Source organism: Plasmodium gallinaceum, assembly GCF_900005855.1.
Source record: "Plasmodium gallinaceum strain 8A genome assembly, contig: PGAL8A_v1_67, whole genome shotgun sequence".
Classification (NCBI taxonomy): domain Eukaryota; phylum Apicomplexa; class Aconoidasida; order Haemosporida; family Plasmodiidae; genus Plasmodium; species Plasmodium gallinaceum.
In genome coordinates this window covers 181,395-206,597 of record NW_021628227.1, presented here as the reverse complement: position 1 = coordinate 206,597, position 25,203 = coordinate 181,395, and the positions used below count along the sequence as shown (strand labels likewise).

At 20.6% G+C, this 25,203-nt stretch overlaps 3 protein-coding genes across 3 annotated transcripts, besides 6 other annotated features; 1 reads left to right on the top strand and 2 right to left on the bottom strand.

Moving 5' to 3' along the window:
* The first annotated feature begins 853 nt into the window (after positions 1-853).
* Positions 854-1,309: a repeat region.
* An 834-nt stretch (positions 1,310-2,143) lies between these two features.
* Positions 2,144-2,702: a repeat region.
* Positions 2,703-3,476: 774 nt separating this feature from the next.
* Positions 3,477-4,051: a repeat region.
* A 1,147-nt stretch (positions 4,052-5,198) lies between these two features.
* PGAL8A_00179100 (fam-g protein) lies at positions 5,199-5,791 on the bottom strand (the record flags this gene model as incomplete). Its single annotated transcript, XM_028670116.1, has 2 exons — positions 5,199-5,585; positions 5,717-5,791. 2 exons carry the CDS (start codon positions 5,789-5,791, stop codon positions 5,199-5,201), a joined length of 462 nt encoding a protein of 153 aa, XP_028526900.1.
* Positions 5,792-9,321: 3,530 nt separating this feature from the next.
* Positions 9,322-9,928: a repeat region.
* A 162-nt stretch (positions 9,929-10,090) lies between these two features.
* Positions 10,091-12,017: a repeat region.
* Positions 12,018-14,266: 2,249 nt separating this feature from the next.
* Positions 14,267-19,212, top strand: PGAL8A_00179000 (surface-associated interspersed protein (SURFIN); the record flags this gene model as incomplete). The annotated part of the gene is made up of 2 exons (XM_028670115.1): positions 14,267-16,276; positions 16,384-19,212. 2 exons carry the CDS (start codon positions 14,267-14,269, stop codon positions 19,210-19,212), a joined length of 4,839 nt encoding a protein of 1,612 aa, XP_028526899.1.
* A 1,258-nt stretch (positions 19,213-20,470) lies between these two features.
* Positions 20,471-21,157: a repeat region.
* A 2,037-nt stretch (positions 21,158-23,194) lies between these two features.
* PGAL8A_00178900 (fam-i protein) lies at positions 23,195-24,717 on the bottom strand (the record flags this gene model as incomplete). Its single annotated transcript, XM_028670114.1, has 2 exons — positions 23,195-24,364; positions 24,442-24,717. 2 exons carry the CDS (start codon positions 24,715-24,717, stop codon positions 23,195-23,197), a joined length of 1,446 nt encoding a protein of 481 aa, XP_028526898.1.
* Between the last annotated feature and the right edge of the window lie 486 nt (positions 24,718-25,203).

The window sequence follows — 25,203 nt, the reverse complement described above, 5'->3', positions numbered from 1 at the left end:
GAAAATAAAAATTAATGTCTTAACAGAGAATATAGGATTATTCATGCGCAAGATCTAGTTAAAATAAAGAAAAATTAATATTTTATCTAAATTTTTTTTTTATAGAAATATATTTTATTTTTTAAAAAAAAAAAAAAAATTAAAAGAGAAAAATTTTTTAGAAAAAAAAAATTTCATGAGAATATTTTTTAATTTTTAAGAATAAAATTTTCGTTGTGTGGTATTAATATAATTAAATTTTTCTTTTTATTATTTATGTATTTTTATTATATTTAAAAGCAGTGAACTTAAATTACTGAAAATTACTTATAAAAAGCAGTAATTATTTTGCACTTAAAAATTAATAATTAATGAGAATATATGTTTTTAATAAGAATACATAATTTTTATCAAAGTAAATTCACAATGAACCGCATTATTGCAGTTTATTTGTTTATAACATTAATATTAGATTTAAAATCCCTTTAATTACTAGAGAAAACTCCATATTCTTTTTAAAAATTTGTTTTTCATTACTCTAGCAAATTCATCCAATGATAACATAATAAATTAAAAATGTAATTTATGGAAAGTAAATAAATCAGGTAGTAAATGTAGAGGATAAAATAGAAGAAAAAAAGTTGGATTCAGAACTATTACCAGCTTATCTACATAAGAAAAAAAGGACACAAAAAGATAAAAAAAAAAAAGTCTTTATTGAGAATTACTAGAGTTAAAGGTTTGTTAATAAAAAGAATTATTAACCTTTTTGAGATAAAAATTAATAGCTGTAAGGAAAATAAATAGACATGAAAGTACTAGATAAATGAAGAAAAAAAGTATTGAATAGTGTGAAAAAAATATTCAAGTTATTAAAAAATAGAAGAAAAATTGATAAGATGTTTTTTCGTGGAAAATTTTTATCTTTGAAATTTAAAGAGAAAATTTTATATTAACAATAATAAAATTTTCGCGTTTGTAGTATTGTATAACTTATTTTGTGTTTTGTTATATATATATGCTAATTCGCGAGAAGTGAATTTTAATTGTTAAAAATTAATCATAACGTTATAAGTAAAATATATGTAATTTAAAACTATAATTAATAAAGATTTAAATTTCTAATAAAAATAGGGATTTTTATTAAAATAATTAAATTCCTCTTAAAAACAATAAATGTTCAATGAGGGAGATCATATACATTTCAATGGTTTAATGTATTTAAAACATATTTAAATTCATTTAAATGGTAGAATAAACTTTACATGCTCGTTATTAATCCTTTTTTTCAATACTCAAGCAAAGTAATGAAGAGGAAATTAATAAAACATTAACTACATTTATTTTACTTATATTATGATTTATATTTAACAATTCAAATTTATTGCTCTAAAATTAACAAGCATAAATAATTGAAAAAATTCAAATTATATTACGTAAGTACTACAAAACACAGAAATTATATTATAGTTAATATAAAATTTTCTTATATTAATTTAAATGAAAATACACCACAATAAGCTTTCTTATTCAATAACTTTTTCTTCTATTTTTCGATAACTAAATTTCTTTTAAAAAAAGAAAAAAATTTATTTTTTTATGTATTTAAATTACAAAAATAAAAAAAAGCATTAACTAATTTTTTTCTTTTTTTTTTTTACTTAGCAATTTCATGTTGGTTAATAAAATGTATTATTAACCTTTTTGAGAATAAACGGTAATAGTTGTGTGAAAAATATATAGTTATACATGCAAATTCTAGATGCAAAAAAAAAAAAAAAAAAAAAAAAAAAAATGAATTGTTAATTTCATTTTTTTCTTTTTCTAATATTTAAATACAAAAAAAAAAAAAAAATATATATTTACTTTCTTTTTGAAATGATTAATTTTTCAGTTGAAATATTAATTTATTTATTTCTTATTCCATAACTTTGCNAAAAAAAAAAAAAAAAAAAAAAAAAAAAAAAAAAAATGAATTGTTAATTTCATTTTTTTCTTTTTCTAATATTTAAATACAAAAAAAAAAAAAAAATATATATTTACTTTCTTTTTGAAATGATTAATTTTTCAGTTGAAATATTAATTTATTTATTTCTTATTCCATAACTTTCCTATAGTATTGAGCAAACATATTAATAAAGTGATTTATTAACTGAGTGTTCGGTGACTTTGTTACAGTATTGACTTATTAACTAGATGCCCGGTGACTTTGCCAGAGTACTGAACCAATAAATTAATAAAGAGCATGAGGAGTTACCTCTACGATTTTCATTTATTTATATATATTTATAAATGCTTTGAACGAGTGATCCTTAATTATGTAATCTAATTCATTCAGAATTCTTTGATTTCAATAGGCATTTATTTACTTTAATAAAAATCCTTATTTTTATTAAAAAGTTAAATCCTTATTGAATATTGATTATTAATTAAATGTAAATTATTTGTTTCTTTGTTATGAGTTATGTTCAGCAATTTAAATGTATTGCTGTTGAATTAACAAACATAAACAATTTTTGACAAAAACAAATAAATTATATAAATATTAATTACATGAAAATTTTATTATTATAAGTATAAAATTTTCTCTTACAAATTAAAAATATAAATACTATGGAAATTAAGCTCTTTTATATGTAAACATCTTTTATCTTTTGAAGATCTCATTTTCATTGGTAACAAATCTTACTCCCGATTTTTATTTTACCATTTTTCCTTCTTTCATTAAATATTTTTGAAAAAAAAAATATATTTTTTTTATGTATTTCCAATTTATTAAAAGAAAAATAAAAAAAAAATTCAATAATTTTTTTTTTTTTTTTTTTTTTTTCGTGTTCGTGACCAACTACGTATTCTTCATATAGCTAGTTCTTTTTTTTAACATAAAGGTTAATAAAGCCTTTTATCAACGAATATTCAAGGAATTTAAATTTTATATGAAATAAATGGTTCATTTTACTTTATTTAACATAATTATATATAAATAATTTATAATCTATAGAAAACAGTGGACCAAAAATCTAATAGCGAACTTTGTAAAACTTAATTAATTTGATAGTTTAATTAACATAATTACTTAAATAGCGAATTAATAAAACAAAATCCTAATAAAATGTTAAGAAGTATTAAGCAGGACATTGTTAACCTGTCCTATGTACTATTTCATAAAACTGATAATTAGATAATCTTCCTACAAAAAAAAATAAAATCCAATTTATTTTTCAAATGGATAAGATTCTCTTAAGATACAAGCAAAAAGATAAATGCATACATATTATAGAATTTTTAATTATTTAGATAATAAATAGGTAATAAGGTATTTGTTAATAAAAGGCTTTATTAACCTTTTTGGAAATAAAAGGGACTAGTTATAGGAAGAATACGTAGTTGGTTATTCATATGCAAATAAAAAAAAAAGAAAAACAAAAATTATCAATTTTTTTTTGTTTTTATTTTTATTAATAAGAGGACATAAAAAAAAAATATATATATATTTTTTTTTAAGAAAAAAAAAGAATGTCCAGAAAAAAATGGATTAAAAACATCAATTAAAAAAAGGTTTGTTACCACTAAGAATGAGATATTAAAAACAAAAAAGATACTTACTTAAATATATTATTTTATAATTTTTTTTATTAATTTTTTGATATTAATTTTTTTTGTAAGAGAAAATTTTATAATTAGAAATTAAAAATTTTCATGTAAATAATATTCATATAATTAATTTTGTATTTTTACTAATTGTTTATGCTTTGTTAATTCACAGCAATATATTTAAATTGCTGGACATAAATAATAACAAAGAAATAAGCTATATACATTTAATTAATAATAATATTCAATAAGGATATAAATTATTAATAAAAACAAAGATTTTTATTGAAGTAAATAAATGGCTATTGAAAATAAAGAATACTGAACGAAGTAGATCAAATATTTAATAATCACTCGTTCAAATTATTTAAAAATATATATAAATACGTCAAAATCGTAGAGACAACTATACATGCTCTTTATTAATTTGTTTTTTTAGTACTCTGTCAAAGTCACCAAACACCCAGTTAATAAATCAGCATGCTAGTATGCTGCGAAAAGTTGAACACATAAATGCGTACACTTAAAAAATTACTCTCTCTAAAAGTAAATATAAGAAAAAAAAATATAGATATATTTTATTATTTTTTTTTTTTGTTGTAACACTAACTTGGAAAAAAAAAATAATTTATTTTCTTTTGACAATAATTTTTTTTTTATTATTTTTTTTTAAAAATAATTTATTATCATAAAAAGAAAATTTTTTTTTTTTTAATGGAGATGATCTAGAATATATTTTTTTGGGAGATTAAAAATACAATGTAAAAACGTGATATGCATGGCATATTGTGTAAATTAATAACAATAATAATTAAATAACTCAATTATTATTTTATATTAATTATTAAAAGTGAATAACTTTTATTATAGTTTAATTAAAAAAAAAGAAAATGAGTAAAATTTTCTCTATGTGTTCTTTATTATTTTGTTTTTTTAATATTACTAAAGTCATTGAACGAGTAATTAATATATCAAGTAATAAATAGAAAAATTAATCAAGGAAATGTAGAACTTTCTCTACCAGTTTAATTAATTTAAATATAATTTCGATATTATAAACCTGTAAACTGAAAATTAAGTATCTCATTGAGAATTTATTTACTTTAATAAAAATCTTATGTTTTTATTAAGAACAGAAATTTTCATTAAACATTAATTTTTAAGTACTAAATATTCATTTATAACTATTAATAAATAATTATCATTTATTGAAGTTCTCTTTTCTTAAAAGAGCAAAGAAAATATAAATTACATTAATATCACTAACAGAGAAAATTTTACTTTCAAAAATACAATATATTCTCATAAAAATATTTCTTCCTAAAAAATTTTTTCTCTTTTAATAATTTTTTTTTTTTTCTTTAAAGAAAATAAAATATAATTCTATAAAAATATGTAAAGCAAAATATTGATTTTTTTTAACTAGCGCTTGTGCATGACTTATTAAGTATTTTCTTTTCATATATTAACTTTTATTTTAATAAAGGTTAACAAAGTCAATTTTTATCCAATTTTTTAGTTTTTAATTTTTTATTTATTGTTTTTTTTTTTATTTTATTTTTGTTCTTTTTATTGACATAAAAATATTTTATAATATAAATGAAGATTTTCCGAAATTCTATCAATTAATTTTTTTCTTTTTTCATTCCTAATACGATACTAATGAGTCCGTTAAAAGCTTCTAATTCCATTAAGGATAAAATAATATTTCGATAAGCATTCAATATTTTATCTCTACATTTATATATCATTTTATTTTCTTCCTTAAAAAAAGCATCTATTGCATGGTCTTTTTTAATATTAGCGTTATAACATTTAAAATACATGCCTATTAAATAAACCATCTCATCAAGTCTAATATCCATATCACCAGATGTATAATGTTCTGTATGTTTATCAATATAAGATGATTTTTTTTCTGATATATCAACCTCTGCTAACGTTCTTTCGTGTTTTAACCCAATTTTTGTTTGTAATTTATCTTTATTAACCAAAGACTTACTGGAATCATACTATGGGATTAAATAAAAATTGTTCAAAATTTTTTTTCAATTGTTATAGTAATAAATTGAGTAAAATTTTATAAATTATTAGAAATAAAATATATTTATATGTGTTTTTTTTTATATGAATGTTTTCTTACGTTATAAAAGCAATGGAATATCCAAATTAAAAGAAGAAATATAAAAAATTTTAAATATAAAGTAAATGTTTTCATTTTAATACTATTTTAGAGTAATATTACAGTGAGAGATATTAATCCAGTTACAATATTGCTTCTATCTTTACTAATGATAAGTTAGAGATATGTAATATTGCTTTAGGTATTATTGTGACCTTTGTAAATTTTATAAGTTTTTAAGATAAAAAATTATTTTTTTATATGAAATATAATTCCGAATTTTTCAGAAATATACATAATATTACATTTACTATGTGCAAGATTAATACTATTAATTTTTCAAAAAATAATATAAATAAGATCGTATATTTATAGGTTAAAGAAAAAAATTTTAAAATATGTAAAGCTATTTTAAAAATATTTTCATTAAAATTATATTCATCCTTAAAGTAGATAAAAAAATTATATAATGTTAATTTGAAATAAATTAAAATTATAAATGTTATATATTTAATACCAATGAATTTTTTATTATTTTTTTTTTTTTTTTATCTATTATTTTTTTTTCTGCGAATCACGTTAAACTTTAAATTATTTTATATATGGTATTTGTTATTTGTAGATATAAATTTAGATATATTAGATATATTATATCTCCATCAAAAAAAAAAAAAAAAAAAACGATAAATTAAAAATTTTTCTATGCATGTATTTTTCATACAGTATACTATATTTGTAGTCATTTTTAATTATATATTAAGCTAATTTTTAATTGTGCATGTTTATTCTTTAAATGTAACTATTTTAATTTTTCTTTTATATTTTTTGTATCTTTATGTTTTCTTTTTATTTTTGTTATTAATATATGTTAATATAATATATATATACATAATTATTTTTTAAAAAAATTTCCTTTTTCAATTACTTCTCAAAAAATAAAAAAAAAATATAAAATGCACAAATTAAAAAGAAGAAGTGAACACATATCTATTTTGAAGAAATTATAATAATATATCACATAAAAAAGCACTCTAAATTAATTACAATTTAAAATAAAAAAAAACTATTTTTTTAATCATATGTATGCACTAAAAAATATGTTTTGAGAAAAAGTTTATTTATTTTTTGGCAAATTTACTTTTTTAATTATTCTAAAAACTGTGAAGAAAATTCCTTTTATTATGAAACATATTGTAAAAATATATATTTATAAAATTTCTTTTTTTATAACTAATAATCATAGGTACAAACATTAAATTTAATAAAAATTTTAATTATTATATTAACTAAAAAGATATATCTTTAATTAAATATAATGAATTTTTTCCTAGAAAATACAAGAAAATATATATTCATTATGATACTAAAAGTATCAATAAATAAATATAAAACAGAATTATAACATATCCTTTTGCATGTGCATTATCATTACCTTATATTTAAATGTAAAAAAAAAAGTTATGTGCCTTTTTTTTCAGCCTTTTTATACAAAATCGATAACTTAATATTATTGAGAATGTATTTATTTCATTTTTTATTTTGTTATATTTTAGTTGTAAACATTTTTATTGCTATTCTTTTATTTTTCCTTATCTTTCTCATAAAATCTAAGTAACTCAATTATTAGACTATAAATAATATTATCGACCTATTTTGTATAATATTTAGATAAATATAGAAAAAACATTTTTAATTGTATATATCATATTGCAAGGAAAATAGGCATACATGATAGCATGAAGAAAGTAAGTATCTTAAAAAAAAAATACTATCACTAAAATTAAATATGTTTAATAAAAACAGTTGCTCTAAAAGTAAATGCATCTAAAAAAAAATATCCTTGCTCTAAAAAGGAACAAGATATGAAAAAAATATTTATATATTTTATTATTTTATTTTTTTATAAAAAATTAAGTATATAATATCAAATGAGACATACATGAGATAAAGTGTAAACTAACAACAATAGTAATTAATTCATGCATTTAATATTTGATATAATTAATAAATGTTAATAATATAATAAAGATAAAATGAATAAAACTTTTCCTACATGATTTTTATTAATTTGTTTTTTCCATACTAGAATGATCACTGAATGAACAATTAACAAATAATTTATATAATAAAAAAGAGTTCAGAAATTGTCTCTTTCACATTTTATATTCTTCTAAAATATTTAAGTGCTATAAGACATCTTTGTAATCATTAATAAAGAATTTTATTAAGAACTTTTATCTTTTTAATTTAATTTGTAAGAATATTTGATATAACATAAATAAAAATGTATATGAATAAATATTACATTCCTAATATATTAACACTCATTTTACTTTAAAAAATAGTCGTATTTTTAATAAAAGTGAGTTTTTATGATTTATATTTTTTTAATATAATACATAAATGCCATTTTTCCAACAATATGTGAAATATAATATTATCTTACATTTATACATATTGCTTCATGGTATTAAAATATTTCAAATAATATATGTATTGTATATCTATAAATTAAAATTATCCAAATAATAGTCCATTAAATGAAAAATTTATTGTAATTATTAAAAGTAAGGTAATGTTCATAAAGTAAAAAAAATTATAACTATTGTTTGGCAATTGTAACATTAATAAATTAATAGTTAGATAATGCAGTCAATTATATACCAATTCACAAAGGCTAAATAATACATAAATAATCATTTATATACACGTATTATCATAGTTACTTCAATAAAAATAAATAATATATATTTCATTTTTATTATAATAATGTATATGAAATAATCATACTAGTGTAAAAATAACATTTATGGCAATAGATAATATATATATGGTTAATAAAAGGACTTATTAATTTTTTTGATGATAAATTACAATGTGGAAAATATACATTTATCCATATGCAGAAGCTAATTAAAAAAAATAAATGAAAAATAAAAAATAGTTGATGTTTTTTATATATATTTTTTTCTTAATATAAATTATTAATTATTTTTTTGAATATGAATAAGTGTGAATTTCATAGAAAAAATTCTCAAATTTTTTTTTTAATATTTTAGTAAAAGAAAATTTTCTATTTTTGAAAATTAAATTTTCATTGTTTTCAGTAATAATTTAAGTATGTATTTTTATTATTTTAAAGAATTGACTTGATTTTTTAAACACTAATCGTTAGAAATAGTAATTAAATGTTTTCTACATGAAAACTAATAATTAAGGAAGGTTTATGTTTTTAATAAAAATATAATGATTTTTACTAAAGTAAAAAAATAGTCTAGAAAAGAAAAAAATGAAGAACTTGTAGCAAAAAGAAATAGAATTAACAGTATAGGTAAAAATGAGGAATTATGAAAAGCAATAAGGGAAGAGTAAAATATTTATAAAATTAGAAAAAGTCAATCAACTGTTAATAAGTTACAAAACAATGAAAATTGTATAGGACTGTGTAAATTCCAAACAAATAATTAAAATAAATTAAAGAAAGTACGCGATTTATTAGATATTCTGTTAATAAAAGAAATTATTAACCTTGCTGAGCATAAAAATAATTATTTATACGGAAAACACGTAGTTAGTTATGTGAGTGCTTGATTTATTAACTGGATGTTTGTTGACTTTACTAGAGTATTGTTTTATTAACTGGGTGTTCGGTGACTTTACTAACGTACTTAAGAAACAAATTAATAAAGAACATGTAGAGTTACCTCTACGGTTTTGATTTATTTATATATATTTATAAATGCTTTGAACGAGTGATCCTTAATTATGTAATCTACTTCATTTAGCATTCTTTAATTTCAACAGGCATTTATTTACTTTAATAAAAATCCTTATTTTTATTAAAAATTTAAATCCTTATTGAATATTGACTATTAATTAAATGTAAATTACGTGTTTCTTTATTATGAGTTATGTTCAGCAATTTAAATATATTGTTGTTGAATTAACAAATATAAACAATTAGTAAAAATGTAAATAAATTATATGAATATTACTTACGTGAAAATTTTATTGTCATATGTATAAAATTTTCTCTCACAAATTAAAAATATAAATATTATGCAAATTAAACTCTTTTATGTAAACATTATTATCTTCTTAAGTTCTTATTTTTATTGCAGCTAAATCTTACGCTCGATTTTAATTTTACAAATTTTTCTCTCTTTATTATCCAATACAATCATTTCATTCATTTCATAAAAAAAAATAAATATCTTTTTTTTTTTTTTTTTTTTTTTTACGTATCTTCATTTTTCAAAAGAAAAATATCTCAAAAAAAAAATTCCATCAATTTTTTTTTTTATGTGTGTGTGTGTGTGCATGACCAACTTCGTATTCTTCATTTAACTAGTCCTTTTATTTTCCAAAAAGGTTAATGAAGCCTTTTATTAACCAGTGGCCCAATATTAGTAAGGATATTGAAGAATACGTTACAAATTGTTTAGTTTGTCAAGTAATGCGTAATAGGAAATTTAAACCTAATAATAACCAAGCTTTATCAAAACCGAATGTATTTGTTATGGTTTCATTAGATATTATAGGACCTAAAACATGGAAAGGTACAAAATACTTTATACAAGTAGCAATAGATAATCATTCACGTTCAATGGTAACGAACATAACTAATAAAACACCTAATTCTATGGATGCAATTAATATTATTAAGAAAACATGAATACCAATATTTGGATGCCCTGTAAGCATTTTAACAGATCGCGATTCAATTTATACTAGTCAAGAATTTCATGACTATGATACAAAAGAATTACAGGTTAAATTGTATCATACCAGCCCATATTATCCACAAGGAAACGGTATATATGAAAGCTCTCATAAAAACTTAGATTATATCATTAAGACTTTATATGAAGAAAAAGATCTACCCTTTGAAGAAATAGTACAAAATGCAGTACTAATATATAATAATACACCTCATGGAGCTTTGGAAGGACACCCTATTCTGTTATGTTTGGAAAAGAAGGTATTTTTGCAGGGTTTGCAAAATTAGTACCAGAAACAACTTCAGAAATTAGGATTATATACATAAACGATCGATGGAAAAACATACATGAAGATGTTAATGAAATCAAAAGAAAACCTATAATTGAGAATAAAAATATTAAGGTTTAAGATATTATCTCTTACGAATTATCGGAATACGAAAGGAATCAAATGAAACACTACAGTAGAAATATACAATATAAACCATATTGGTAATTTCCTCATAGAGTAACTAAAATTGAAAGCACAATTCTGAAAACATTACCTATATATTATAGAGGTAATGAAGTACAAATTCCAATGTCAAAAATAAAATTGTTGAGTAATAAAACCAGGGAAATATATGAAATGCAACTGCACAATTTAATACAAGTTACAAATAAGAATAAAAGGAAATTAAATCTGACGCATGATTTAAAGTCTAAGGATTATCCAGTGATTCATAAAAGGAGTAGTATCATAACGGTGATATCAACGATAATCAGGACAAGCAAATTGAAAATGTAGTACAAAAAGGACTTGATGTAATAAGACAAGCCAAAAATAACAAACTTTAAGTAATAACAATTACCTTCCCATGGTCGTGGAGTATGGTTAATAAAAGACTTTATTAACCTTTTTGGAAAATAAAAAGACTAGTTAAATGAAGAATACGAAGTTCGTCATACATACACACACAAAAAAAAAATTGATGATTTTTTTTCGTTTGTACTTTTTTCTAAAAAAAAAGTACAAAGATTGTCAGAGAAAATTTTGATAAAAAAAAAAAATACAAAGATCGTCAGGAAAAAAAATTGATTAAAAAATCAATTAGAAAAATATTTGTTACCAATAAATAAATAAAAAAAAAAAAAAAAAAGAAAAAAAAATATTTTTTTTTTTGGGAATGAATTATGATTTTAATGAATTTTGTAAGAGAAAGTTTTATACATATAACAATGAAATTTTCATGTAATTAATATTTGTATAATTTTTGATATTTGTAAATAATTGTTTATGTTTGTTAATTCAACAGCAATATATATTAATTACTGAATGTAACTCATAATAAATAAACTAGTAATTTACAATTAATTAATAATTAATGTTCAATAAGGATTTAAATTTTTAATAAGAATAAAGATTTTGATTAAAGTAAATAAATGCCTATTGAAATTAAAGAATGATGAATGAAGTATATTACGTAAATAATGATCACTCATTCAAAGCATATAAAATATATACAAATACATAAAAACCGTAGAGGCAACTCTATATGCTCTTTATTAATTCGTTTGTTCAGTACTCTAATAAAGTTACCAAACGCTCAGTTAATAAAACATGCACAAATGTATAATAAATAAAAAGAAAATTGTTTTCTTTAAGATAAATAATCATAAAAAATAAGTACTAAATATATAACGATAACCAGAATTTAATTAATCCATAGTCAACAAATAAAGTTACAAAAAATTTAAACCAACAAACTTCTAATAACTTAAAACTTAATAAATTTTTACTCAATAAACATAATCTTCACCCTTTTCCTCACAACTTGCATATTCCAAATAAATTTTCTAAAATTCAACAATAAAATTTTTATTAAATTTATACCATGCCATAATATTCAAATAATTAATTTATCTGTTATCTTCTCTTTTTTTTTTTAATATACTTATTCATTCTTAATAATAATGTAAACTTAATAATATAAATAAATAAAAATAAAAAAAATTATAAAAAATGGTATACTATTATTAAATTTTTAATAATGAAATACCATAAATATAATCATAAATATTCATAAAAAAATAGGTTTCACCTATAATATTCTTGCGAAAAAAATAATCAACTCCCATAAAAATCATATAAAATGCTAAAAAAAAATAAAACACATTTACTTTGCTCACAGACTTTCTCAGTAAATCATTCATTGTAATTTATATTGTAAAAATATAAATATAAATATAAAAAAAAAAAAAAAAAAATTGAACAAAATCATAAATTTTATTTTTTTTTTTTTTTTATTGTTTTTTATCCAGAAAAATCAAGTTTCATAAATTCATCTCACACTTTTCATTCATTTTTTTTTTCAGTGTAATGATATCTTGTTTCTAAGAAATTTTTGTTAATAAACTATTGTTATTATTATTTTCTAAAAAATTATAAGAAATATTTTAAAAAAAATAATCAGAAAAGAATTTAAATTTTCTTGTATTCATAGTAAAAAATTCTAAAATAATAAATAATATCTCAAAGAATGTCAAGTACATATATATATATATTACCAAATAACAATTGCTTAATAAAAAAACAAAAAGATTAATATAGTTATAATGAAAAAATAAGTGCATTACTTATTAACTTTAATTTTAGCATTTTTTTTTTTTTTTTAAATATATATATATTTCTTCAAAAATATAACTAAATTATAATGCACTAATTTGTTAACAAACATTTAAATATTAAAATAAAAAAAAATTGGAATAACTTTAATCTGCGTTTAAAGTTTAATAATTTAACAACAAACAATATAGATTTTTATAATTGTAAGTCATTTTTCTATTAAACTTAAAATATTTTTTTTATGAAAATATATATGAATAATTAAAATATTATATTATAACTACTACTTATAGAATTTACGTGTATATATATATATGTTTTTTTTTTTTTACATATTTTATATTTTATAAAAATATTATTTAGATCCTTTATAATAAGAATTATAAGTTATTAAGTACATTATATTATTTGTATATAAGCTATATTTTACTTCTTCAATTATATAAAGTTACTATTCAAAAAAAAAATGCTGTAAAAATATTATATAATAATTAAATTCTTTATTCAAAATACAAAAATTTAATAATCATATCATTATTTCAAAATTACCTTCATAATCATATGATTATATAAAAAATCTAAGAAAACACAGAAAAAACACATAAAATAATTTCTTTTTTTTATATTAATTTTTTTTTTAATTATAATTTCATAACATAAAATGATGTTTTACCATATCAATTATTTTATTTTTTTTTTTTCTAAATTTTAATTTTATATATTAAACTTTTGTTTTATTAATTATATTTTTTCTTGTTATTTGAAAACTAATAACATTATTGTTACATGAAATTAAAAATTTAATATTCAACACAAAAAGTAAAGAAAAAATTCACGTTACTCTATAGTAATATCATATACTATATATAATGCCAATTTAAAATATAAACAAATATATAATATAGTTATCACATAAGTACAAGTATTGTCATTTCTATGTAGAAATTATAACAATTTCTCAATGTAATTCAAGTGTATAATGATGCTCAAAAATAACAAAAATATCTATATTCAATTTTTTGGTCAAATTAAATTATTTTTCTTCCTTAATTGGATTAACGAATATTTTTTTAACGTTTGATAAATTTAAAGTATAAGATACATACATATACATTACTTTTTGGTTTTCTTGAAATTTATGCATTTATCTATAATTCACATAAAAATTTCTTTTCTTTAATTAATCAATTTTTGAATACTACTGTAAAATATTTTGAAAAAACCTTTTATGATGATATTATAATCATGAGAAAAAAATCAATCTTAAAGAAAGCAAGATATTTATCACAAGCAGAAGAAACTTCCTGTATATTAGGTGAACAAAATGGTGAAACAAAAGAAAATGGAGATAACTCTAGTGAAAAAAGTAAACTCAATACAGAAATTAAAACATTTGTGGAAGATACTAATAATGAACTTAATTTTTATCTTGATGACGAAGAAATTAGTAATGCTACAGAAAAATGTCAAAAGACATCCACATATATAAATTGGAGAGGAATGGACTTTGTTAATTTAGTATTAAATGAAGAAACAGATCGTAATATCTCAAGTCTTGTTGATTGTTGGAATGAAAAACAAAGATCTTTCGAGACAAAAATACAGGATAAAACAGATTCAACATGTACTTTGAAAAATTTTGATTATTGTGCTGTTTTGAAAAAAAATGATGATTGCACCAGTCCTTATAAAGGTAGTGATTTACCAGATTTAATTCCATTAACATATAACGAACTCAATGAGGATCAATATGAATCGAATAAAACTAAAATTATTTATGATAGACGTACTAAGTTTACCAGTATTACTAATGATATATCTAATTACTATTATAAAAAATATGAAGCTAATAAAAATCAACTTAATTGTGGAAAGTGGAGTATGTATATACATAAGAGAGGAAAACAATTTGTAAATATGGTGTACTATGAGTTTTATTCCGAAGAAACTTTTAGAGAAGATTCAACTAATATTTGGAACACTTATAGTAATAACTTGCAAAATAGTATATTAAGAGATACAGGAAATCATTGTAATATGACATCACTAATTTATCAAATTAAAGAGCGACAAAATTCAGATGATCCATATAGTTTATCTTGGATTCCTTTAGAAGACCATGATGAACCTGATGAAACTTTAGATCCTACAAATTCACTACAAAATATTGCACAACCTACAATGGAAATTTCTGATACACAGCATGCTAGTTTTGTTGTAGATTCATTAGATGATGATGCAAAAGCTATTAAGGGAGGTTATAGTGATTCTATAAAGAGTCCCATAAATGCTATAGCATCACCGAATGATGCAGATAAAGATTCAATGGCTGCAAAAGCTGCAACTACTGCTTCTCCAGAACATCCACCACAGCCCATTTCTTTAACATCAAATAATTCGAATGGATATGACTTTAAAACTGATCCTTCAATTTTACCTTCTCCTACAAATGATACCGATACATATTCTAATACTATCATTAGATCTTCTGAAAACCATACTCCACCTTCTCCTGAAACCGTATCTTCTCCTGAGAATGTACCATCTGTTATACCCATGTTTTCTGAAAATACCAATTCATCTTCCTCAGAAATTTCTGCATCCCCTATTGCTGGGTCTGCTAATTCTACAACTAACGGTGATACTTCTGTATTTAATGGTACACATTCTACAAATAACCATGCATCTCCTGCTATAGATATCCTCAAATCTCCCACTCCTAGCAGTGCACAACCTATAACTGTTACTGAAATTAATTCTAATGTTACTGCACCTTTTTTAAATGAATCATTAACTGAGGCACCTAATTCTAAACCTCCTGTGGAGGCACTTACTCCTCTAATTAAAGCTGCACTTCCCAAAAATGATACTGTGTCTCCATCCTCATTAAAATCTTTAGCGCCTTTATATATCAATGTATCTCCTAGTAATACAACTGAATCTGCTACAACAAATAATGATATACAATTATCTGAAGCAAACTATTCCCCAACACAAAGTTCACAAAATGCACTTACTTCCATTGCTCAACATAATAAATTACCTTTAATCGGAGCTCAAAATGTTTCATTATCAAATTGTTTGAGCAATTGTCCTTCGAATATGAATGTTACAAATAGTACTACCCCACAAACTCCATTCGATGAGAATATTGAACCTACACCTACAATTAATCCTGAAGTAAATATATTAACAATAGCTCCAATAGGTATACTCATTTTAGGAATTATATTCCTTTTAGTTATTCTCTATAGAGTAAGATGAAATTAATAATTAAAAATTCAAAAACATATATATATATAATACTAATAACTATATTAGTAAAATTTTCATAATTTTCTTATTTTTAATTCTAATTATAGTGCACTCCTATTGGATCTTGGATTCGTAATCGAAAGTCAAGGAAAAAAAAAATAAGAAAAAAGATAAAGAAAATTTCAAAGAAACCAATACCATTATCTACAAATAATATAGAGGATGGACCAATGAATAGTGGAAATCACTCTATGTTACAACATGAAAAACAAACACCACCATGTGAGGTTAGTTTTGAAAGAGAAGGAAATTTGAAATATGAACAAATGGGAAAATCCAAAGAACGTAAAGGAATATACAATGAAAAAGAAAATAAACGCATTTGTGATGATAAAGAAGAAGAGTCCAATAAGTTTGAGAATAAATTTATAAGTGAACAAAAATTAAATGAAGATAATCCTAATAGTGAAATTAAAAAAGCGGAATTGAATGGAAATGAACCCAGTAGTGAAAATGAAGATGAATTAAATAAAAATATATTAGAAAAAGATCCTGTTCATATGGTATGGCATATTAGAAATGGCACATTAAATGAGGAAAAAGAAAATGAAATAAATTCGCAAAAGGAAAAATCTACATGTGAAATTGAAATGAAAAATTTGGGAAATAAAACGACAATCAAGAATAATGTATGTAATTGGAATTCATGGGTAGATATACATATGACTGCATTACTAGAGTATAAAAAAGAAGAATGGAAATTGAATAAAAACGAATTTTTTGATATTTGTTTAGAAGAGATCGAAAAAGATGGAGAAAATTCTAATTTAAAAGAAATGGGAAATAATTCTGTAATGAAAATAAAAGAAGAAAATAATACCGATGCAACAGATAAATATAGTAGTATATTAGATAAATATAAAAATGAAGAGTGGTTTATTAATTTGAAGAAAGAATGGGAACAAGAACAAAAAAAACACTTAGAATATTTAGAAGAACATGAAATTAAAAAAATGACAGAATTGGGATTAAATAATTTTATTCTAGGTAAAAAAAAAAAAATATGGAAGAAATGGATAAAATGGCAAATAGAGCATTCATACGAATACAAAAATCAGAAATGGTTTGTACAATTGCTAGAAGAATATGAAAAAGAAGAAATACATGAAAATTCAAAGGAAGAAAAAATAGAGAAAGAAAGAAATAATGGAATAGATAAAAATGAAATGAAGAAAAATTTGGAAAGGAGAATTTTGTTAGATATTCATATGATGGTATTAGAGGAATGTATGAAAGAAGAGTGGGAAAAAGAAGAAGAATTTTTTAAAACAAACATTGAAGTGATAAAAAATTATAAAAATTTGGACGAAGAAACAAACATATTAGATAATATAGAAGGAGAAAGAAGTTGGAATATTATATCAGAGAAAGAAAAAGAGGAAATAGAAAAATGGAAAAAAGAAAAATGGTTTATTGAGTTAATGTTAGAATGGAAAAAAAATGAAGAAAAATATATGATGGAGATAAATGAAGAAATTTTAGCAAAAAAGAATCAAGGAAGAGTAATAGATGTTATCTTAGAAAGAAAAAGCAATATGCGGAAAAAACACTGTGAAAATATTTGTAGAAAGTGGAAAGATGATGATAACAATGAAGAATGGTTTACAAAGTTAGTGAATGAATATGAAAATGAAGAGAAAGAATATAAAAGTAGAATTGATAAAAATAGTATAGAAAAAAAAATAGAAAATGAAAAAACCATAGAAAGTTGTGAACCGCTAACAGAGTTTAACAAAAAGGGAGAAGAAAAAATGATAAAATATGAAAGGAATAGTTTACAGGAATCATATGAAAAGAATAACTCTATAATAATCAAAAAAAAATTAAAATGGAAGACATTAATAGAAATATATATGGTAATATTGGAGGAATATAGAAAAGAGGAGTGGTTATTGAGTAGAGGAAAATTTTTAGAAATCTGTTTAGAAGAATTTATAGAAGAAGATAAAGAAAAATATCCAAAAAAAATAGAAAATAAATTAGCAAGGTTGAGAGAAGGGGAAGAAGACATTAGTACATTGATGATAGAGAAACAAAAACATCTATGGAAAAAATGTGTAGAAAGAAACAAAAGAATGTCAGAGAAATGGAAAAAAGAAGAATGGTTTATAAATTTGAAAAAAGAATGGGAAAAAGAACACGAAAAATTTGATGAATTAACAAAAGAATCAGAAATATCTGATATAGAAGCCGGAAAAAATCCTATGCTAGAGAAACAAAAAAGAATATGGAAACGATGGCTAAGAAAACAAAGAATGTGGTTTATACTACATAGCGAGGATGAATGGTATAACAATTTATTGGAAGAATACGAAAAAGAAGAAGAACTTAAGGAAAGAATAACTAAAAATGATGCGAAAGAAGCGAAGGAAATTCATGAAAATATAGAGGAATTGAAACAAGAAAGAGATGAAGAAATAAAGAAATATAAAAAAAAAGAAAAATTGATACAAAAAGTTTTGATAGAAATACATATGACACTATTAGAAGGATTTATGAAAGACGAATGGCAAAAAGAAAAAGAATATTTTTTTAAAACAATGATGGAAGAATTGAAAATACAAGAAAATTTAGATGAAGATGTAATCATATTGGAAATAAAAAAAAAAAGAAGTAGGAATGCTATATTAGATATTGAAAAAGTGGAAATAGAAAAATGGAAAAAGAAAAAATGGTTTATAGAGTTAATGTTGGAAATGAATAACAAGGAAAAAACATACATAAAAGACGTATATGAAGATATGATAGAAAAAAAGTATGAGGAAGGAATTAAAAATCCCATGTTAGAAATGCAAAAAATTATATGGAAAAAACACTGTGAAGATATTCATAAAAGGTGGTTAGAAAAAAATAATAAGGAAATTTTACAACACTAATTTATTAATAAAAATATGGTGATAATGAATAAAGAAGCAATATTTATAAATAGAGTATAGGAGAGAAAAATAGTTGTGAAGAAACTGGAAAATTACGTAAAACATTAGAAAAAAATGTAAAAGTGATAAACAGAATTATTGAACTTTTTGAATGGTTGTTAAGAAATAAACTTAAACATTGTTATATGTTTAGTTATTTGATTCATTAATTTATTAATTCAATAATTTCGTTAGAATATTGATTTATTAATTTCTCGTATAATAAATTTTCTAATGTTGAACAAATAAATTAAATATATGGAGTCTAGATATAACTATAATTATTTTATTTAGAATAAAACAAATCATTACATAAATCATTTAATTTTATTAACTAATATTAAATTTTAACTCTATTATTAATTGTTTTAGCCATTCTATACAATACAAATGTAATATCTAAAGTTATGTTATTTAATCTTTCATGAAAAAAAGAGTAATATCCATCGCATCACCAAAAAAAAAAAAATTATTATTCTTGTTTTTAAGATGAAATTTTTTTTTTTCTATTAAAAAAAAATAAAAAATAAAATTATTGCCATTTATTTTTTATTAAAATTTCATAGGTTGTCTGAGTAGTAAAATCCAAAAAAAAATAAAATTTTTTTTTTTATAATATGAAATGCGCACAAAATAAAATAAATAAATGAAATATATTTTTATTTTTTTATTTTTTTTTTAATTTTATATTCAATTTTATTATTATCTATTAATACTCTTTTTAAATACTTTCATAGTGCTTTAAATAGTCAATAGAGGGTATGCATAATGATTTCTACTTATTCTTTTTATTATTAAATAAACTTATATAGATATTTATATACATTTTATACATGCATCAATTCATTATAATCTTTACATATTTGTTATAAAATTTGCGCTTTTTAAGACTTTTTTGTAATTTTTCATATAGAACCAAAAAAAAAATTATTATATTTATACATCTCCCAAAAAAAAGAAAAAAGAAAAATTTTTTTTTTTTTTAAAAATAAAAACGCATACGTAATATTTTTTTTGAATATGCTAACAATACCATTTATTTTATACATAATTCTGCTAAATTTGAGAAAATATTCTTTTAACCACAAATTATCTTGTATTTTATTTCTCTACATGCAAAAGTTATTATATGTGTTCTCATACATATATCTCTTTATATGCTTTTTAATTATCCTGCATGTAACTACATTGCTCTAAAATGAATTCTATCATTCTATAAATGGTTAATAAAGGGCTTTATTAATCTTTTTGGAAAATAAAAAAACAATTTATATGAAGAATACATCGTTCATAATGAACGCACAAAAAAAAAAAAAAAAAAGTGATAAATTTTTTTGTTTGAATTTTTATAAAAAAAAAAATAAAGAAGGATAGAAAAAAAAAATTGATAAAAAAAAAATCAATTGAAAAAATATTTGTTGCCAATAAATAAAAATAAAAAAAAAAAAAAGATTTTTTTTTTTTTTTGGAAAACAAAGTATGATTTTAATGAATTTTTAAGAGAAAATTTTACACATATAACAATAAAATTTTCACGTAATTAATATTTATATAATTAATTTGTATTGTTAATAATTGTTTATGTTTGCTAATTCAACAACAATATGTTTAAATTGCTGAATATAATTCGTAACAAATAAACTATTAATTTACATTTAATTAATAGTCAATATTCAATTAGGATTTAAATTTTTAATAAAAATAAAGATTTTTATTAAAGTAAATAAAAGCCTATTGAAATCAAAGAATGCTGAACGAAGTAGATCACATAATTAAGAATCACTCGTTCAAAGCTTTTTAAATTATATACAAATACATCAAAACCGTAGAGAAAACTCTACATGCTCTTTATTAATTTGTTTGTTCAGTACTCTATCAAAGTAACGAACACCCAGTTAATAAACCACCAATATATAATAATAAAATTTTTATGTTTGTAATATTTATATAATTTAATGTGTCTCATTAATTGCCTATGTTTGCTAACTTGAAAGCAGCGGATATGAGTTCCTAAACATTATTCATAACATTATAAAATACACATATGAATTAAGAGTTAATGTTCAATTAGGAATTAAATTTTTAATAAAAGTAGAGATTTTTATTAAAGTAAATAAATATCTTCTAAAAACAAGAAATGTTCAATGAAGTAGACTATATATAAAACAGTTTAGTAGTTCATAGCATTGAAAAATTATGCTTAAATTCACTAAATTAGTAGAGGAAGCTACAAAAGCTCTTTATCAATATATCTGTTCAATGCTCTAGAAAGGTCAAGGGATAGGAAATTAATATATAATTTATATAAGGTTATTTTATAACGAATAAAATTAGTAGTTATTATTCTACAAGTTTTTTATTAATTTGATTATTCAATATACTATTAATTTATTTGAAAGAAGAATTAATAAATTAATCATCTTTAATAAAAAAATTTAATTTCTGTATTTTTAATTTTTTTTTTTTGTATATACAAGGTATTAAGAAGATATAAATATGTACATGTTGTAAATGAAGTTCTCTGTAAAAAATATAATTCTTTTCAGTTCACAACTATGTATATATATTCTTTTTATATTTTTATCTAGATTTTCTTCTAAAAAAAAAAATTTTATAAGTTCCCAAATTTCACATTTTTGTAGATTCACGTCACAACATTTATCTGATAATGTTGATAATTCATTTAATTAACCACCTTATGGACTGTATTTGTTAGGTTTAATTAATTAAAGAAAAAAATTTAGATAAATAGTAGATGTTGCTTAAGGTTCTTATTATAATTAATGAATTATTCTATTTTGTATGAAATTATTACTTATTTAAATTGGAAAAATCTATTAAAATTAAAAGCAAAAAGTTAACTATGATAAAATTAAATTTTCAACTTCAAAAAATTAAGATAACATAAAAAATAAATTGAACATTGGATTATAAGCTGTAAATAAAATATTAAAATATATATAGTTACATAAGTTATATTATTTAAATTATTTTAATGATGTAATTAATGGTAATTTTATACATATTTCATTTACTCAATTATTACAATTTTACTGTTAAGATTGATATATTGGCATAAAAGTATTAACAAAGCTACACTATACATTGATGAAAAATAAAAATAAAAATTATACTATTAAATGATATTATTAAAAACAAATGTAATAATTTTTATAAATATAAATGGAATATAAACATAAAAATTACAATAAGAAAAATATTATATAACATTTTATGTTTAAAATTTTTTTGTATCTTATTTTAATGATTCTTTTAAAATATAAAGTTGAAATGTATGTAATATATATATATTATATATCCTCTTTTTTGAAAAACTATATTATTTTCTTTCTTTTTTTTTTTCGGTTAATTGAATAGATTTTATCGTATTTATATAATAAAATATTATATTTTTTATATATTTAACAGATACGTAAATTATAGAATATGCAAATGGATAATAAATTATCTTTCTCATATAAAATTGACAAGAATGAAATAAAGTTTCATTTAAATTATAATAGAGACATCTTTTTATTAGGTTAACAAAAAGCAATATTTTGAAAATTATCTACAAGTAATTTTTCATTTTATTTATACATATGATTAATTTATAATACATAAAACACATATATTTAAAATACATAACAAATTTTAGAAAGAAAACTAAGGATATTTCATTTTGGGTTATTCCTCATCTTTAATAAAAGCAGAAATATATAATTATTAAAAGATGCTATCTACAATATTTATTTAATATTAAATAAAACAAGTAGATAATAAAAAGCTAAATAAATTAAAAATGTTAAAATATATAAACTTTAGTTTAACAAGCTTCTTCTGTAAACATTTAAAAGTAAATAAGATACTACATTTTCAAAAAAATAAAAATTCATAATTAACTTATATAAATGCTTTTTCCTATTAATATTTATATATATATTTATATTTTTTTTATTTTTTTACCTTCTTTTGCTTTTATCTTATCAAGTTCTTTTTTTCTTTTTAAATTCAACTCACTTTCTTCTTCATTAACTTTCATATTTTCTTCTGTTTTCCACTTTTCATTTTTTTCCATTATGCTCTTTTCCAACTTTTCCTTTTCTTTTAGCATTATCTTTTCCCACTCTTCCTTTTCTTTTAGCATTATCTTTTCCCACTCTTCCTTTTCTTTTAGCATTTTCTTTTCTCCCTCTTCCTTATTTTTTAGCATTTTCTTTTCCAACTTTTCTTTTTCTATTAACATTCTCTTTTCCCAATCTTCGCCTTTTTTTAGAATTCGCTTTTCCCACTCTTCCAATTGTTTCAGCATACTCTTATCACACTCTTGCTTTTCTTTTAGCGTTCTCTTTTCCCATACTTCCTTTTCTGTTAGAACTCCCTTTTCCCACATTTCCATTTCTTTTTTTTCTTTTAGCATTTTCTTTTCACACTCTTTCATTTTTTCTTTTTCTTTTAGTATTCTCTTTTTCCACTCTTTCTTTTCTTTTTGTATTATCTTTTCCCACTCTTTATTTTTTTCTATCATGCTCCTTTTCCGCTCTTCATATTCTATTAGTAATTCTTTTTCGTGTTTTTCCCTTCTTTCTCTTCTTTTTTCTTCTAATTTTTTTCTTTCTTCTTTTTCCCATTCATTCATCATTATACAATGCTCTTCATATTTTTTCCATTTCTCATCTAATTCAACCACTTGACGAAAGAGCTCTTCTCTTCTCTTTTTTTCAAGTTCAAGTTCTGAATCTAGTTTATTGGAGGATTTTCCTTTCGATTTTTCTCCTTTATTATCCAAAGCCATATTATTTTTTTCCTTTTTTTTAACAGTTTTATTACATGCTTGTCTTGTACATGGTTCATTCAAATAAATATCGTATTGTTTTTCATTCAAGGACTCAATTTTTTTTCCACTTGCGCACGAAGAATTCAAAATTTTCAAGGATTTATCTTCAGAATCATTTTCTCTTTCTTTTTCTCTATTTTCTTTTTGTTTCCTTTCATTCCATTTTTTCTCCATCTTTTCCCAATCACCTTTCATCTTTTTATCCCTATTATCCCTTTTATTCTGCAGCTTAACTCTCTCTTTATGCTTAGCTTCCAATTTAGGAGAGAAAGCTCTCTATAAATTATTACAAATGATTTAAAATTTTGTTTTTATTATATATATAAAATTTATAATTATAAACTTTATTTTACCTTAAAACGAAGGAAAAAAATAATAATGATAACTAACTGAAAAATACTTAACGACTTTTTATGAAGAAGATTTATTGATGTAGCTGAATCCAAATTGATATCTTCAGATGGATTTTGAATGGCATCACGTAAATTCAAATCAGCATATAATGGATTTTCTGGTATTGAAACAGTTGCATCTTTAATTGCCCTATGAGCGAAACCTACAGTTGAATCTCCCTCATTTAGACTCTCATTAGAATTAATACTAATAGCATCACTAAGATTAAGATCCATTTTTGGTATCTTTAAAAATGTAAAAAAAAAAATATGAGAAATTATTTCTAATATTTTTTTTTAATGAATTTTAAAATATTTCCCTTTTTTTTCAGTAAGGATAATATATGTTAAAAACAAAAAATATGGAAATATAAATTAGAAATTAACAAATAATTTAAAACGATATGATTTTTGAGAAAAAAATTAGTTTTAAAATTTTTTTTTAAATTTTAACGCAGAAATGTCTATTAAAAGCTAAGTTTATAACTACAACATAAAAATTTTAAATTTAAAATTCTAAATCCCACATCCTAAATCCTAAAATTATTAATTACATACTATAACCTCTTATTTATTATATATTTTTAATTATATTTTTCATAATAGAAATAATGTTTAAATAATCAAAAACTAATAAATTTTTAGTTAATCTTTTATACTTACAAAAAAAAATATTCCTTTTCATTTTTCTATTTAATTTTTTTATTTAAATTAAAAGAGAAT